This window comes from Stegostoma tigrinum, chromosome 9 (assembly GCF_030684315.1).
Source record: "Stegostoma tigrinum isolate sSteTig4 chromosome 9, sSteTig4.hap1, whole genome shotgun sequence".
Taxonomy (NCBI): Eukaryota; Metazoa; Chordata; class Chondrichthyes; order Orectolobiformes; family Stegostomatidae; genus Stegostoma; species Stegostoma tigrinum.
In genome coordinates, this window is record NC_081362.1 from 27402030 (window position 1) to 27419530 (window position 17501).

The following is a 17501-nucleotide window of genomic DNA, read 5'->3' on the forward strand; positions in this document are numbered from 1 at the left end:
GGTGATCTTACAGATGGCCTACCCCGCTCCTATTGAGATTTACCTGGGTGTTGCTGGGAATGGAGGGTTTAAGACATAAAAATGGACTGGAAAGGCTGGCAGCGTAGGAGATTGAGGGATGATCTTATTCAGGATCATAACATCATGAGGGGCATAGATGAGGTAGAATGGCAAGGATCTTTTCCCTAGGGTGGGCGAGCTCAAAACTAGGGGGCATATTTTTCAGGTGAGAGAAGAAAGATTTAAAAAGCACAAGGAACAACTTTTTTACACAGACAGTAGTTCATGTGTGGAATGAACTGCCACAAGAAGTGCTGAATGTGGCCACAGTTACAACATTTAAAAGACATTTGGATAAGCTCATGAATAGGAAAGGTTTGGAGGGAAATGGGCCAAGTGCAGGCAGGACTAATTTAGTTTGGGATTATGATCGGCATGCACTAGTTGGACCAAAGGATCTGTGTCAATGCTATATGACTCTATAAGTGGAGAAGACAGTAGATGTGGTATAATGAGATAGCAAGAACTGCAGATGCTGAAGTCAGAGAAAACACAGTGTGGAGCTGGAGGAACACAGTAGGCCAGGCAGCATCAGAGGAGCAGGAAGGTTCATGTTTCAAGTCACGCAGCATTCCGCTGCAATGCTAACCTCACTGTCAAATCTGCAGACAGGGGAGGTGCACTGACCTTCACATAGCCTAGGCCCGGTGACAACTCTCTGACACCTCCCTCCTACTGCCCCTTTGATCGTGACCCCACCCCTGACCACCAAACCATCATCTCTCAAACCATTCATAACCTCATCACCTCAGGTGACCTCCCACCCACAGCCTCCAACCTCATCATTCCCCAACCCCACACCACCCATTTCTATCTCCTTCCCAAAATCCACAAACCTGACTGCCCCAGCCGAACCATTGTCTCTGCCTGCTCCTGCCCCACTGAACCTACCTCCATTTACCTTGACTCTGTTTTGTCCCCTGGGTTCAAGACCTCCCCACCTATGTCCAGGACACCACCCACACCCTCCACCTCCTCCAAGACTTCCAATTTCCTGGCCCCCACCATGTCATCTTCACTATGGACATCCAATTCCCGTACACTTGTATCCCCCACACGGACAGCCTAAAAGCCCTCTGCTTCTTCTTCTCCCACAAGTCCAACCTGTCCCCTCCACAAACACCCTCATCCATTTAACTGAACTCATCCTTACCCTTCATAACATCTCCTTTAAATCCTCCCACTTCCTACAGACTAAGGGGGTAGTCATGGGAACCCACATGGGCCCAAGCTATGCCTATCTCTTTGTACAATATACAGAACATCCCTCTTCCATTGCCACACTGGCACTAACTGTCACCTCTTCCTCCGCTACATTGATAACTGTATTGGTGTAGCCTTGTGCATCAACTTTACTAACACCTTTCACCCCAATCTTAAATTCACCTGAAACATCTCCGAAACCTCCCTTTTCTGGAACTTTCTGTCTCCATGTCTGGTGATGACATCTGAAACTGACAAGCCCACCAACTCCCACAGCTACCTATGCTACACCTCTTGTCTTCTACCTTCCTGTAAGAATGAAATTCCCCTACACCCAATTCCTCTGCCTCCACCGCATTTGCTCCCAAGATGGGGCATTCCACTCCCGCACATCCCTGATGTCTTCCGAGTTCAAGGACCATAAAATCCTGCTCCGGTGATCGAAAATGCCCTCAACCACATCTCTTGTATTTCCCGGTCTTCTGCCCTCACATCCTCTCCCCCCCATCAAAAATAAAGACAGAAACGCCATCGTCCTCACGTATCATCCCACTGGCCTCTGCAACCAACGTATCATTCTCCACCACTTCTGCCACCGACAACCAATCCCACAACCAAAGATATATTTCCCTCCCCATCCCTATCTACCTTTCATATAGACCACTCTCTAATCCGCTCCACATTCCCCGCTAATCCCACCACCCCTGATACCTTTCCCTGCAGCTGCAGGAAGTGCTACACCTCCCCCTAAACATCCACCATCACCTCCATTCAAGGCACAAAACAAACCTTCCACATTAGACAGGAGCTCACCTGTACATCCGTCAACTTGGTCTACTGCATTCGCTGCTCCTGATGTCGCCTCCTCTACATTGGTGAGACCAAACGGTGACTTGGAGACCATTTTGAAGAGTATATGCACTCTGTACGTGACACAACAGCTTCCAGTTGTGAACCATTTCAAATCTCCCTTCCACTCCTTGGGTGACATGTCCATCCTGGGCCTCCTCCAGTGCCACAGTGTTACCATGCGCAAATTGAAAGAGCAGCACCTCATATTCCACCTCAGGAGCCTAAAGCCCAATGGCCTGAATATGGAATTCACCAGTTTTAAAATCTCCCCACCCGCAGCCTCATCCCATGTCCAACTCTCCCTCTCATCCCCACCTCCTTGACTTGACACAACCTGTCTATCTTCTCTCCCACTTATCTGCTCCTTTGACCTCACTGACCCATCCCCACCACTCCCTACCTGCACTCACCTATCACCATCCCACTTACCTTCCCCAGCCCCACCCCTCCTCTATTTATTTCTGAGCTCCCTCCCCCTTCCTCACATTTGAAGAGGGGTCCCGATCTGAAACTTCAAATTTCCTGCTCCTCTGATGCTGCCTGGCCTGCTGTGTTCCTCCAGCTCCAAACTGTGCTATATGTGGTATAATGAGATTGATGCAAATCATGCTGATGTAACTAATGACTGAAATGTGATCAGAAAGGTTTCCTCTGAGCTGCAAAGGTGCATGCACAGCCACTCCAAGAATCTGATGCTGTCTGCAGCATTGACTCTGGGCTTTGGAAGTTGCTACCATGCGCAGAAACATCACAGGTCTGTGCAGAAATAAAAAAGAATGAGCAGGAATGTTGGTGATCAGTAAGTGAGAATGAACATGTGAAGAGAGAGTTCTTAGATAATAAACTAGAGAACTGTATTTGAAAACCTATGTATTTATGTAAAGTAAAAGAGTGTTACAATACGTGAGGAGCCTTACTCAGAGATAAAGAGCAAGCAGCCTCTGGCCCCCATAGCCTGAGACACCCCAGAGCAGTGTCTCAGTGATCAGATCACTATGTTTCAATATGCAGGTAGTTGTGTTGATTTTAAACACAGCATAATGCAAAATGTTTCAAGCCTCGTCATGTAATCTATAACTTTTGAAGTGCATTTCTGTTACGCAGGCAAATTGATCATCAGGTTGATAACTGATTTCTGAATCATTCTCTGCTTTAGTCAAGAACAGGAATATTTAAAGCACACCTAAAGGCAGATGGACAAATGAGTTAGCTGTTTACCTCCATCAACTTTAACAGATCCACAACAGCACTGTTTAGAAACATGGTAAATTCTGTCTTCCTCCAAAATGGACCATTTTTAGAACAGCTTTGTCACCATTCACAAAAGACAAGGAGTTAATTTTCAGTCTGCTTTTTTGTTTATGCAGACAATTACTTTGACAAGTGGAAACAGTAAAAGGTATTCTTGGCCATTCATTTTTAATTGAAATAAAACCTACTGTTAACACTATTGTTTGAACCATAGGATAATCAAGTACATGCTGCAATGACGAAAGAGAAAAAAAGGCCGAAATGCTGAATTAAATATATAGTCTTTAATTATTAAAAACTTAGAATTGCACTTGCAATCAAACAAAGTGTACTGTAGATTTTTAAAACCAGAGTATAAGATGTCCAACATATTCATTAACAATTCATCAGTATAATGCAGCACCATGGCTACAAGAACGTAAGATGCATATTAGCCATTATGCATTAGCCAATTTTAAAATTACATCTCAAAACACTGGTATGTTATTTTGTAATATAACTCCACTAGAGGAACAAAACCAGACAGGTCGGTGCCAAATAGCTAATCTGACCACAGCTTCAAGTCTAGAATCATCACTGCTATTTTGTTTCAAAATAGAAGTCCATGAAAATGAAAAACCCTGTTTTAAAATTCCAAATGCAAAAAAACTTGAAAACTTATGGAGTGTTAAAAAAAGTTTACTTTCCTTTATTTAGGTACAGATTGAAGTGTTGCTGCAGATTCAAAATGATTCACATCAAATGCCAAACAGAACTAAAAGGTAAATTAAAAGTCAATCAACATATGAAAATTAGTTTCTTTAATTTCTTAACAAGGTTAGATCAGATTAATAAATGTTCCATTTATTCTTCATGTATGAGTTTCAGAGTGGTGTCATTCTGTCCCATGTAAAGGGACAAGGATTGATCAATGTGTTGTGATGACACAAACCCATGATAGCATTGGCCATGTACAAATTAAGAAGACATTTTAAAAACATACACTTTCTTTTAATGAAACAAATTGCAACAAATCTTGACATTGTGCCTCTGTTCCTCTTTTCTTATGACCAGGGGAAAATGATGGGCTAATTCTCTACACATCAAGTGGAATTTTCAATTTCTTCAAAAATATGCTGGTTATGATTTCAGTGACTCTCTTAAAGTGGTCAGTAGCATACAAGACTAGAGTCAGAGCCTTGGAGGCTGCAGCAAGGGCAATGTTTTTTTCAGCCAACTGTATTGCAGTGCAATAAAATCACAGGCAGGAACAGGACGCTCCCATCAGTTAGAGGGCCATCATGCTGATGTCACTGTACCGGATGAGTGACTATGCTTTCTGCAAAAAGAGAAATAAAAGTGCGATTAGAACATTAAAAAGAGTAGCTACTTTGAATGACAGAGTATCGTCTTCTTTAGGGCTCCAAGTTATGAGGTGAAAAAAAAGATGATTGCTGGGAATTAAGCATAAAAATTGAAAATCCAATGCAAGTTAACTGGTTCACTGATAAGCAGTGACATCTAACTAGCTATTCTACTCTTTTCAGATGCTGAGAAATCTACTTATATTTACAAACACTTAAATTGCTAATATTTCTATTAAAAATGATGCATTTTGTCATGGAAATTTCACTGATCTGAACCATGGGACTACATAAAATTCCTCTCAGGCTAGTTCAGAATTATTTAAATCTTTATAGAATATTTTGAGGCATTTTGATGAATATTTTGATCTTCCCACAGAACTGTGACCGTAAGTATCAGTAACAAGGCAAGCAATGTTTTCCACAAATTAGGCCAGATTTATGCATGCTTCACCATCAAACCCTAACAGGAAAACACTCCTGGTTGATCATTTCAAAAAATAACACAAATGGAAATGATCAAAATGTTGAAACAAATTTACACTGTACACCACTCAGAAAAAGCTTGCAAGAATCTAATGAATAATGACCTCTCAAATGACCAACCATCTGAAGTAATCATCTGGTGTTACAGATCAGAAAGATCCAGGATTCACACATGGTCAGGAAGGAGGAATGGTAGGTGTTTAGTGGAAAGAATACTTGTTAGGATTTCTGTTCTTCATTGCTATTTATGGACCCTTGCTTAAAAATATGCGCAAGGATATAGAGTGAGAACACCTTTAAGTTCTCCATAATGTAATATTCTGGTGACACTTAATCTAATATTGAAACAGAATCTAGGAGCAGGAGTAGATATACAGCACGGAAACCAAACCTTTGGTCTGACTCATCCATGCAGACCAGATATTCCAAATAATTTTAGTCCCATTTGCCAGCATTTGACACATGTCCTTCTAAACCCTTCCTGTTTGTATACCCATCCAGATGCCTTGTAAATGTGTTAATTCTACTAGCCTCCACCACATCCTCTGGCAGCTCATCAGTACACGCACCACATTGCTGCCTAGGTCCCTTTTAAATTGTTCCCTTCTCACCTTAAAACTATGCCCTGTAGTTTTGGGCTCCCCACCCCTGGGAAGAGATCTGGTCCATCATCCTATCCATGGTCTTCATGATTTTATAAACCTCTATAACCTCCTAGACCCCCCATACTCCAGGGAAAATAGCCTCAGCTTTTTTCAGCCTCTCCCAAAAGCTCAAACCCTCCAACCCTGGCAATATACTTGTAAAAACTTTCAAGATTCAGAACATCCCTCCTGAAGTCTTATTCATGCACTTATCCAAATGCCTTTGAAACATTGTGACTGTACCTGCATCCACTGGAAGTTCATTCCATGCATGAACCTCTCTCTGAGTAAAGAAGAGTTGCCCCTCAGGTCCTTTATAAATCTTTCTCCTCTCACGTTAAAAATATGCCCCCAGTCTTGAAATCACCCACCATAGGAAAAAGATACCTACCATTCATCTTACCTATACGCCTCAGAATTTTACAACCCTTTATAAGGTCATCCCTCAACCTAAATTGTTCTTGGAGATGATTCTGAAAGATGGGACTTTTATGCATTTGGAGAGGCAAGGACTGATTGGGGATGGTCAGCATAGTTTTGTGTGAGGGGAATCGTGTCTCACTAACTTGACTAAATTTTTTGAGGAAGTAACCTGGGCAAAGCAGTAGATGTTGTTTACTTGGACTTTAGACTTTGGCAAGGTTCCCCAAATTAAAGTTAGACCTAATGGGATTCTGGGTGATCTTGCCAATTGGATACAAAATTGGCTTAACAGAAGGAGACAGAGAGTGGTGGTGGAGTTTTTTGGACTGGAGGCCTGTTACCAGTGGTGTTCCACAGGGAATAGTGCTGGGTCCACTTTTGTTTGTCATTTACATAAATGATTTTGATGACAATATAAAAGCATGGTTAGTAAGTTTGCAGATGACACCAAAATTGGTGGTATTACGGACAGTGAAGAAGGTTATCTCAGAATACAAAGAGATCTTGATCAACTGGGTCAATGGATTAAGGAGTTGTAGATGGAGTTTAATTTGGATATATGTGAAGTATTACATTTTGGTAAAACAGTAAATGGCAGGACTTATACAATTAGAACTGTTAAGTATTGTAGTAGTATTAGAGAACAGAGACCTAGGGGCTCAGGTACATAATTTTTTGAAGCTTGTTTCACAGGGTGACAAGGTGGTTTAGAAGGCATTTACTACGCTTGCCTTCATTGCTCAGACTTTTGAGTACAGGGGTTCAGATGTCATGTTGAGGTTGTACAGGACATTGGTGAGGCCTCTTCTGGAGTACTATGTCTACTTCTGGTTGCTCTGTCATAGGAAGATATTATCAAGCTGGAGAGGGCTCAGAAGAGATATACCAGGATGCAACTGAGAATGTAAGGTTTATAGATAAGGTGAATAGCAAGTGCCTTTTTCCTATGGTGGGGAATTTCAATGTGAGGGGGCATATTTTTAAGGTGAGAGAAGAAAGATTTAAAAAGATAAGGACAACAGAGTGGTTTTTCTTAAGGGATTTGTTTGGATTTTTAGGGGACTTGACAAGTTTGATGTGGATAGGTTGTTTCCCTTTGTGGCTCCAAATACTGTAACCTCATATAGTTGCTCAAGCCAATTGCTCACCATGTAGGCTTGACATTGAATTAGGATATATCAAATATATTCTGTAGAATACTGGCTACCTAGAGTAGATCATTGCTTATTTGTTTCATGTAAACTCATCAACAAACTTAAGACTGCCACTTCCATGTCTGAAAGTCCCCAATCTACCAAATATCTCCCTAGAAGCCTAAGTGTCTCAAAACATTTAACCATTAGGTGAAGTTAGCTATTTTACACTCCTACCATTCAGTGGTAACATGAGTGGTATTTTTCACTAACAACTTCTTAGGCAGTCCCTTGGGATCAAGATTTTCTTCCACTACAGGGTTGTGGGTCCTAAGGTAATTAAACAGTTCATTTATGGATTCAGAAACTCTGCTACAAATGGGGCATGTAGTGTCTATTGAAGCAGGTGGGTGGGATGCTCAAGCTTTCCCTGTGCCTAGTGGAGATGCTTGAAATTGTCGGCTTGTTCACAGATGCTTCTTCTGCAAAATTGGGTAGTCTTTGGGCTAAAAATTCCCAAGAGTCTGTGAGGATAGTGTATTTTTTTCCAGGAGGATTTGAGGGCATCCATGAAGAGATTACCTAGTAATCAACTGTTGTAATGGAACCTGAAGTAGAAATGGAGAGGCAATGTTGGATTTTATCGTTGATGTCTACCCTCATTGGGATGACATTCCAAGAAGAGGAAATTAATCCATATTGACTAGTGGCCCACCTTGGATCTTAATAGTTCAGGGCAATGTTTTGCTGTTGGAACAGTTAATAGAAGACCTTGGTCTTTTGGATATTTAACTTAATGTGCACTCTCATATGTCTCTGCAAATGCCTCATTGATAATCTGGAGTTTAACCTCTGGATTAACATATGCATGAGCGTAGTCTGTAGACTGCAGCACAATGTCAAAGGTCAGGGTAGTCATGAATCTGAATTGGATGTAATGCGAGTTGATCAGTTTCCTGCTTCTGCTACAAATTAGCTTCTCACCAGACAGAAGCTTCAAGGAAATAGATGGCTTATTGTAACAAGGAAGATGGAGATGAGTTCCTGCGATGATTTAGCATTGCTTGACCCCAATTTGCATATATTTTGGGTCTGTAGTGGATCCATTACTGAGGGTCACAGCTTGCATGCTATCATGCAATAGCTGAGAGACAATGAAGGATAATGAAGATCAAGCAGCCAAATTTAAGGAGCACATTCCATAATCCAACCCTATTGACAGAGTTGAAGGCTCTTGTGAGGTCAAATAAGATCATATTTAAAGATTGTAGCTGTTGTCTACACTTTTCTTGGACCTGACTTGCTGAGAAGATCATGTCCACTGTATCTCTTGATCGGTGAAATCCAGATTAAGTTGGGTTAAAATGTGGCTCATTTATGCCTGCCAGAAGCTATATATTTCAGACACAGTGATCTGTCCTCTAAAAGCAGAAAAACACAACCTTAAGCAAAATCATGTGGTTGGGGGTTGGTGGCAATTGGTATTTGGTGCATTCTCCATGAATAATACCCTGACCAGAGTTGAAGCACTAACTAAACAGCACCATTTTCTAACACAGTAAAAATTGTTGTCCACTTTGAAATTTAACATTCTTTTGTTTGTTTTGATGAATGCAGAATGAGAAGGTTTAACAACACAGATCTCTTTTCCGCACAATACTCAAGTTTCGTGCTACCGAGCAACTATATATAATTTGTTAAAAACAACAATGGAAATAAGTCTAATTTGAAGAAAAGTAGTTGTATTCAAAACGATTGTTTTCTTTTCCCCAATTTTCAACAAGCACCTCTGTTGCTGACTATCAGAAAAGAAACCATTAAATCAGAAATATATTTTCTTTCAATTACAAACCACAGGTCCCATATGGAACAACAGTTAACAGTTGGTCAAATTTGAGTCCACAGTTGTTCATGAAACAGTCAAAGTTGGTGCAGTAATATCTTTTAGTGAGATGGGACCATTAGATTGGTTGGAAAACAATGTGTTTCCTGTGTAGAGATATGTAGGGTGAGGCATTTTTATTGTTAACTCAACATGGAATTGCGTTTGCAATGTTCCTCACACAGTTTTAAGTCAATTCCCCAATCTCTGGTCACTGAGTGTGCTTTGCTTTCAAAATTCGCTAGAGGGCACATTTGTTACATAAACCAACCAAAAGTATGGTACAGGGTTCAATCGCGAAACACACGATAGCTGTTACCTGGAGTGGAATCTTCCCAGTCTCTCTATGTCAATGATAGTGGCAAGTCAGTTGGGAAATTAAGTTAGATCAGAGAAGTGAGATTCTCTACTGAAAAATAAAGAGTTTGATTTTCTGTTGGAATTTTGCTATAAGCAGTGAGAGACTTGTTTGCACACATTAACATCTTATTATTACCCAATCTTGTCTCATGTTTATGTAATTTTCTATTTTATCAGGCACTGGTGAGAAACAAGACAGCAACAGTTTCTGACATGGAAGTCATAATAGCTACTTGTTACTCCAGGCTTCCAACTTGGTCAGTATTCCCCAACATCTCGGCTTATGTCCTGTGGGAAGTAATTAGTGGCACCCTTCATCCAAGGTTAGCATTGGACACAAACCAGCCTCACCACATTCTCATAGTACATCTCTGACTGACATAATACAGTTCTCCACTTCAATGCTGTGCTTTGGAATGCACTGACACCTTTCATTGCAATACTGCTACAAAGACAGTTTTGTACAGGGACAGACATCAAAACAGGGTGCTTCTCAAAGCTTTTTAACTTGCTGTTTTACCACTGACTCATTTTGTGCTTTCTTGGATGCTGACAGCATTTCTGCCTTGCCTTGTCTTGTCTTTTTGCATTTTGTTTTCTTATTCATAAATTGCAGTTTCACAACGCACCTGTTTGGCTCCGTTTTTTGGTGCAGACACAAAGCCAGGCAGCTTGTCACGGCTGTCAGCAACGATCAGTCAAAAGGGTGGACATATTCTGTACAACACTGGACTATATCAATGATTTACCAATAGCATGTGCCATCAGTTTACATGCCAAACTCATTGAATGTATTACAACCAAATGGCCATATCTCAAAGTCTTTGGGGAGGAGTCTTTAGACAGGGAGTTCCAGCAGAGTTGGTCAAGGGCATTGACCAAATTCAGTCCAGGAGATTGGAGTAATCAAGGTCAAGTGATCCATATCATTACAGTCCAAGGTTTAGGCCACAGTTAGTTTTCCAGACCCTGTGCATCCTGTGTTGGGTATGTGAAGCTGAATAGAGATCAATCAAGGGCCTGACCAGTCATCAGGGCCATTGTTCCAAGTTGATCACAGGGCCAGGGTTGTGGTCAGTCCTCAGGATGTATTCACTCAAAGTCAAGGGCAACTAGTGAGGACATGCTGCAGCATGGAGGGGGTAATAATTATGATGGGGGGAAGCAACCCAACATATAGGGCATGGAGACAATAATGCTTTAGAGGTCACTGGTTACTGCAGGAGAGCAGGGGTCATTGATGATCACCACCACGTTAGCTTTGACAGGGTAACGCTTCAGCATGACAGTTGGCAGAACTAAGCTGGTTGGCATAATTAAGGCCAGATTATAGTGCATAATGTGGCAAACACTTAAATGGAAGAGTTGGGTGGGAATGTGGAGGGAGCCACAGAACTAATAAGACTATCAGACAGGTCAAGGAAGAAAGGAACATGAAGATTTGGGAGGGTCACCTAGAATAACAGGCCAAGCTAGCAACTCACACTTGAAGAACATTCCACATTGCCTCCATCTTCATCTGCATTGCAGTGGAAATGAAATGGCTGCCTCCGCACCCAGAGTGGGTGGTGTTTTTTTTTATGTCTGACAAAACTGATGAGCAATGTGAAGACCTTCAAGAGTCAATTGCATTAATCAGCTACTTAATCAGTATAATGTTTAAGATGTGTGTGATCATAGAATTCTGCATATGAACTACATGCAGTGATCAACTATGTAAAGCACAATTAAAACCAAGTATGGCAGATTGTAGGAAATCTGAAACAAAAACAAATTGCTGGGAATGGAGAGAAAGCAGAGATAATGTTTCAGGTGAAATGCTGACTCTGTTTTCTCTCCATGAATGCTGCCAGACTGGCTGAGTTTCTCCAGAAATTTATGTTTTTGCAAGTGAAATACAAGCCCTGGCTATAGACAATCTTTACCATTAAAAATAAATCAACGTCATCTCTGTGAAGGGGAATTAAGCAGACATGACCTTAGAAGTGTCATCCCTGGGCCATAATCCAAAAAAAAAATCAAAGGTGTCATTGGCATCACAAAGGAACAGAGCTGATTTTCTCTCCTTCTTAACTGTTAGGATTAAAAGCATGCTCTGATGTGCAACACTGCCTTTCTTGGGGTGTGTGTGGGGGCTGGGTAGCTGGAGAGTGGGCGAGTAATGAGGTGAGTAGACAAAGTTGTGGCACACTCCAGCCAGTGTTTACAGATAATCCTTGCAACGTTATGTCCTGCACAACTGTGATGTACTAGATATTGAGGAGCTGGCAGAGCCACAGCAATTGTCTGAGGAGGAAAATTAGAACATTGAGCAGGAGAAAAATCACCTTTACAAAGAGAAACAGAAAGGAGGAAATTACAGGCTAGTTAAACATCCGTTGTAAGAAGGTGTTAGAAACGATTATCAATGATATTATAGCAGGATATGTAGAAAAATCGGGCAAGATAATCAGACAAAGTCTATGTGTTTTTTGAGGGTTGTTTAAAGAAACAAATATGTCGATGATAAAGGGGAGCTTGTGAATGTATTGTACTTAGATTTTCAGAAGGCATTTGAAAGGGTCACATCAAACATTATTTCAAAAAAGCCCATGGTAAAGGAGATAGCATATTGGTATGAAGTAATTGAGTGACTTATCTGAAGTAAAGAGTAGGTGTAAATAGTTCATTTTTAGGTTGGCACAGGACTTGGTGCTAGAATCTCAGTGATTTTGCTCTACATTCTGAGAGGCAGTACAGGAGGAATTCAGAGATTGCAGGTTTAGAATACAGATGTAGAGTGTGAAGATAAAATTCAATACCAGGGTCCTGTGCTTAAACAAGGAGTCTACAATAGAATGAGGGAGGACATGACTAAAGTAGACTGGAAACAAAGATTTTATGGTGGGACAGTTGATGAGCAGTGGAGGACTTTCAAAGCAATTTTTCAAAGTGCTCAAAACAAGTATATTCCATTGAAAAGGAAGGACTCTAAGAAAAGGGGTAATCTGCCATGGGTGTCTAAGGAAATAAGGGAGGCTATCAAATTGAAAGGGAAGGCATACAAAGTGGCCAAAAACAGCATAAAACTAGAAGATTAGGAAAACTTTGAAGGTCAACAGAAAGCCACAAAAAGTGCTATAAAGATAAGTAATATAGAACATGAGAAAAAAACTAGCATGAAATATAAAGACAGATAGCAAAAGGTTCTATAACGATATAAAACAAAAAAGAGTGGCTAAATTAAACATTGGCCCTTTAGAGGATGAGAAGGGGAATTTAGTTATGGGATATGATGAAATGGCCAAGGCATTGAACAGTTATTTTGTATCAGTCTTCATAGTGGAGGATGCTAGTAACATGCCAGTAATTGAGAAAGAGACGAAGGTAGTTGAGGACGTGGAAACAATCATTATTACGGAAGAGGTAGTGTTGGGCAAGCTAATGGAGTTAAGAATTGATAAATCTCCTGGCCCTGATGGAATGCATCTTAGTGTACTAAAAGAGATGGCAGGAGAAATAGCAGGTGCACTGGCAGTAATTTTCCAAAATTCAGTGGACTCTGGAGCAGTCCCAGTGGATTGGAAAACAGCAAATGTGACGCCACTGTTTCAAAAGGGAGGTAGACAAAAAATGGGGAATTACAGACCAGTTAGCTTAACCTCTGTAGTGGGGAAGATTCTTGAGTCTGTTGTCAAGGAAGACATAGCAAGGCATTTCGATAGAAATTGTTCCATTAGGCAGACGCAGCATGGGTTCATGAAGGGCAGGTCATGCTTGACAAATCTTTTGGAATTCTATGAAGACATTATGAGCAAGGTGGACAATGAGGACCCAGTGGATGTGGTGTACCTAGATTTCTAAAAGACCTTTGACAAGGTGTTGCACAAGAGGCTGTAGCATAAGATAAGAATGCATGGCATTAGGGGCAAAGTATTATCATAGATAGAGGATTGGTTGACTAATAGGAAGAAAAGAGTGGGGATGAATGAGTGCTATTCTGGCTGGCAATCAGTGACTAGTGGTGTTCCTCAGAGATCGGTGTTGGGACCGCAATTATTTACAATTTATATAGATGATTTGGAGTTGGGGACCATGTGTAGGGTGTCAAAGTTTGCAGATGACATTAAGATGAGTGGCAGAGCAAAGTGTGCAGAGGACTGTGAAACTTATTAGAGGAACATAGATAGATTGAGCGAGTGGGCAAAGGTTGGCAGATGGAATACAATGTAAATAAATGTGAATCCATACGTCTTGGTAGGAGTAATAGTAAAAAGGATTATTACTTAGTAGTAGTAGAGTCGCCAACTTTAGGTACATTTAAGTCATCATTGGATAAGCATATGGACGTACATGGAATAGTGTAGGTTAGATGGGCTTCAGATCGGTATGACAAGTCGGCACAACATTGAGGGCTGAAGGGCCTGTACTGTGCTGTAATGTTCTAATGTACTTGAATGGTAAAAAGTTGCAGCATGCTGCTATGCAGAGGGACCTGGGTGTCCTTGTGCAGGAATCAAAGAATGTTGGTCTGCAGGTACAACAAGTAATTAGGAAGGCAAATGGAATTTGTCCTTTGAGTTTAAAAGCAGAAAGGTTATGTTGCAGCTGTACAAGGTGCTGGTGAGGCCAAATCTGGAGGACTGTGTGTAGTTTTGGTCTCCTTACTTGAGAAAGGATGTACTGGCACTGGAGGGGGTGCACAGGAGGTTCACTCAGTTGATTCTGGAGTTGAGGGGGTTGGCTTATGCGGAGAGAGTGAGTAGATTGGGATTATATTCATTGGAATTCAGAAGGTTGAGGGGGATCTTATAGAAACATATAAAATTATGAAGGGAATAGATAAGACAGAAGTAGAGAGGAAGTTGCCACTGGCAGGTAAAGCAAGGACAAGAGGGCATAGCCTCAAGATTACAGGGAGTAGGTTTCGGACTGAATTGAGAAGGAAATTCTTCACCTAGAGGGTTGTTAATTTATGGAATTGAAGTATGAAGTAGTTGACCCTACTTCAGTAAACATTTTTAAAGCTAAGGTAGATATTTTTTGAACAAAAAGGAATTAAGGGATACGGTGAGAATGTGGGTAAGTTGATCTGAGTCCACAAAAAGATCAGCCATGATCTTATTGAATGGCGGAGCAGGTCGAAGGGCCGGATGGCCTACTCTTGCTCCTAGTTCTTATGTTCTTAAGCTCTTATGAGTGGGTGACCATTTGCCTAAAGGAAAGGAGACAGCAGGTCCAGAAAACCCAGCAGTTCTTGAGGCTGACTAACAGGTACAAAATTTTGAGATGATATTAAGCCAGAGAGAATAGTGGATTGTGAGGATGATGTTGAATGACTTCAGATAGACATTGACAAGTTGGCCAAATGGGAAGACACCTGGCAGATGAATTTTAACACAGAGAAATGTGGGATTATGCAGTTTAGTAGAAGAAACACTGAGAGACAATGGTCCAACTTTGAGGGGAATAGAGGAGCAGAGACAGCTGGGTTTACATGCATAATTTTCAGAAGGTGGCCAGCCGAGTCGAAACAGCTGTTAAGAAGGCCTGTAAGATTCTTCTGTTCATAAATAGTGGTATAGAGTTTAAAAACAAGGAAGTGATGCTACTCCTCTAGAAATCAATGGTCAGATCACATTTGGCGTATTGTATTCAGTTCTTGGCAACTTATTTAAGGAAGGACATTAAAGTCCTGGAGAAAGTGCAAAGGAGATTTACTAGAATGATACCAGCAATGAGGGATTTTAGATTCAACAAAAGATTAGAGAAATTTGGTATATTATCTTTGGAGCAGAGATTAAGAGATGACCTTATTGAGGTGTTCAGAATTATAAACAATTTTGATAGGGCAGAGAAGAATATTCTGTTTCTAACAGTTGATATTTCAGTAGCTAGGGATCACAATTTCAAGATTGTCAGGAAAAAAAAAGACAGCTAGGAGTGAAATGAGGAGAAACTTATTTACTCAGAGACTTATTTGGAATTGGAACGTACTGCCAGGAAGAACAATGGAGGCAGATTCCATTAGAGGTTTTGAAAGAGAGCTGGATATATATTTGAAATTTATGAATTTAGAGGGCAATGAAGATAGGGCTGGAGGATGGGACTAACTGGGTAGTTCTTTCAGCAGGTGGTACAAGCGCAATGGATCAAATGGTGTCCTCTGTACTGTAAAATCCACGATTCTACGAATTACAATTTATTTAAATGTTTTAGCTGAAGGGACTAAAGGTAAGATTGCTTAGTTTGCCGATGACTTAAAGACAGATTGAAAAGCATGATATGAAGAGGACATAAGGAGACCACATAGGGATAGAGATTGCTTCAGTGAGTGAAGAAAGATCTGGCAAATGGGTTGTAATGTGAGAGACTGTAAAATTGTCCATTTCGGCAAGAAGAATAAAAAAGAAACATGTCTACGTAATTAGAGATTGCAGAGCTCTAAGATATAGAGGGATTGGGTGTCCTTGTGCATGAATCAGAAAAGTTTAGTATGCAGGTACAGCAAATAATTAGAAAAGCTAATGTACGGTTATCATTTACTGGAGGGGAATTGAATATAAGAGTAGGGAGATTATGCTTCAGATTTAAAAGGCTTTTGTAAGACCATGTCTGGAGTACTGTGTACACTGTTGGTCTCCTTATTTAAGGAAGGATGTATACACATTTGAAGTGACTCAGAGAAGATATAGTACATTATTCCCTAGAATGGATTGTGTTTTGAGGAAAGGTTTGATAGGCTAAGCTTGCATCCATTGGAGTTCAGTAAAGTAACAGGTGACCTGATAGAAACGTACACGATGTGGAAAATATGTTTCCTCTTGTGGAAGACTGTAGAAACAGCAGTCGCTATTTAAAGCGGAGATGTGGATATATATTTTTGTCAAAGGGTGGTGAATCTGTGGAATCCCCTTCCTCAAAATGTGTGAAAGCAGAGTCTTCAGATATTTTTAAGCAGAGCTAGGAAGGTTCCTGATCTGTAAGGCAGTGAAGGTCTAGAGTCGACAAGAAAATAGGTTAATTAAAGAAAGCATAAGTTTACTGAATGGTGGAGCAGGCTGAAAGGGCCACACACACACACACACACACACACACACACACACACACACACACACACACACACACACACACACACACACACACACCACCGCCAATACGGAGTTATTAGGGACTTTTCCATCCACCCAGTCAACACTGCAGTGACCAGGGATCAAAGCAGCACCAATTAGCCCCATTATTACTAACCCTTTGATTAAAGTAGCATGTAAATTGGTCATCTACAATGAAGGTGTCTTGTGACATTAAGTAAAATCTAGTTTGAATATCTTCATCAATTTACTACTTTTGCACAACATTTTGCTGATCTGAAAGTCGAAATACGACACAGCTTTGAAACAAGCTATTAAAGGAACATATAAACAGAATCTGACTTCAAAAAAATTCCAGACTGTTTCAATTCCATTACCTCATCAACAAAAACATCTAGTGCCACCTCGATTCAAGCAAGCTATATTTGATTAAACTTCACCTTATGCTTGGGCCAATAATCAGCATCAAAAATAATTTGGCTTTGTTGGGAACTATATCTAAGTAAATGTACCCTTCACAAAGCTGGGTTCCAGAAGTTTCTACCTTCTATTGGTTCTCAAACCTGGATCGAGCGTTTTATAGCCCTACCAGGAGTGGCTGACTGGCTGACTGATGATGGGGAGAGAGACAAAACGCATCACTGACAAATGAAAGGAATTGGGGCAGTGGGGGCAGCAGTAGCCCACCCACCACTGGTCAAATTGAACACCTTATTCTGCATTTATATAACTCTTTTAATGCAGAAGGATATATGCTTTGCAAGAGCTGTAATTAAAACAGATATCAAGGTGAG

At 40.8% G+C, this 17501-nt stretch overlaps 1 protein-coding gene across 5 annotated transcripts in view; it reads right to left on the reverse strand.

The window, feature by feature from the left end:
• Positions 1-3628: 3628 nt before the first annotated feature.
• Positions 3629-17501, reverse strand: part of LOC125455229 (filamin-A-interacting protein 1-like) — a 294768-nt gene continuing 280895 nt past the window's right edge. For all 5 annotated transcript variants that reach the window (XM_048536966.1, XM_048536967.2, XM_048536968.2 and 2 more), the window contains one exon: positions 3629-4684. Coding sequence is in view for 1 of the 5 variants with exons in the window: in XM_048536968.2 (XP_048392925.1) it covers positions 4656-4684 (29 nt within the window). In the remaining 4 variants the exon portion in view is untranslated. The remainder of the gene's footprint in view (positions 4685-17501) is intronic.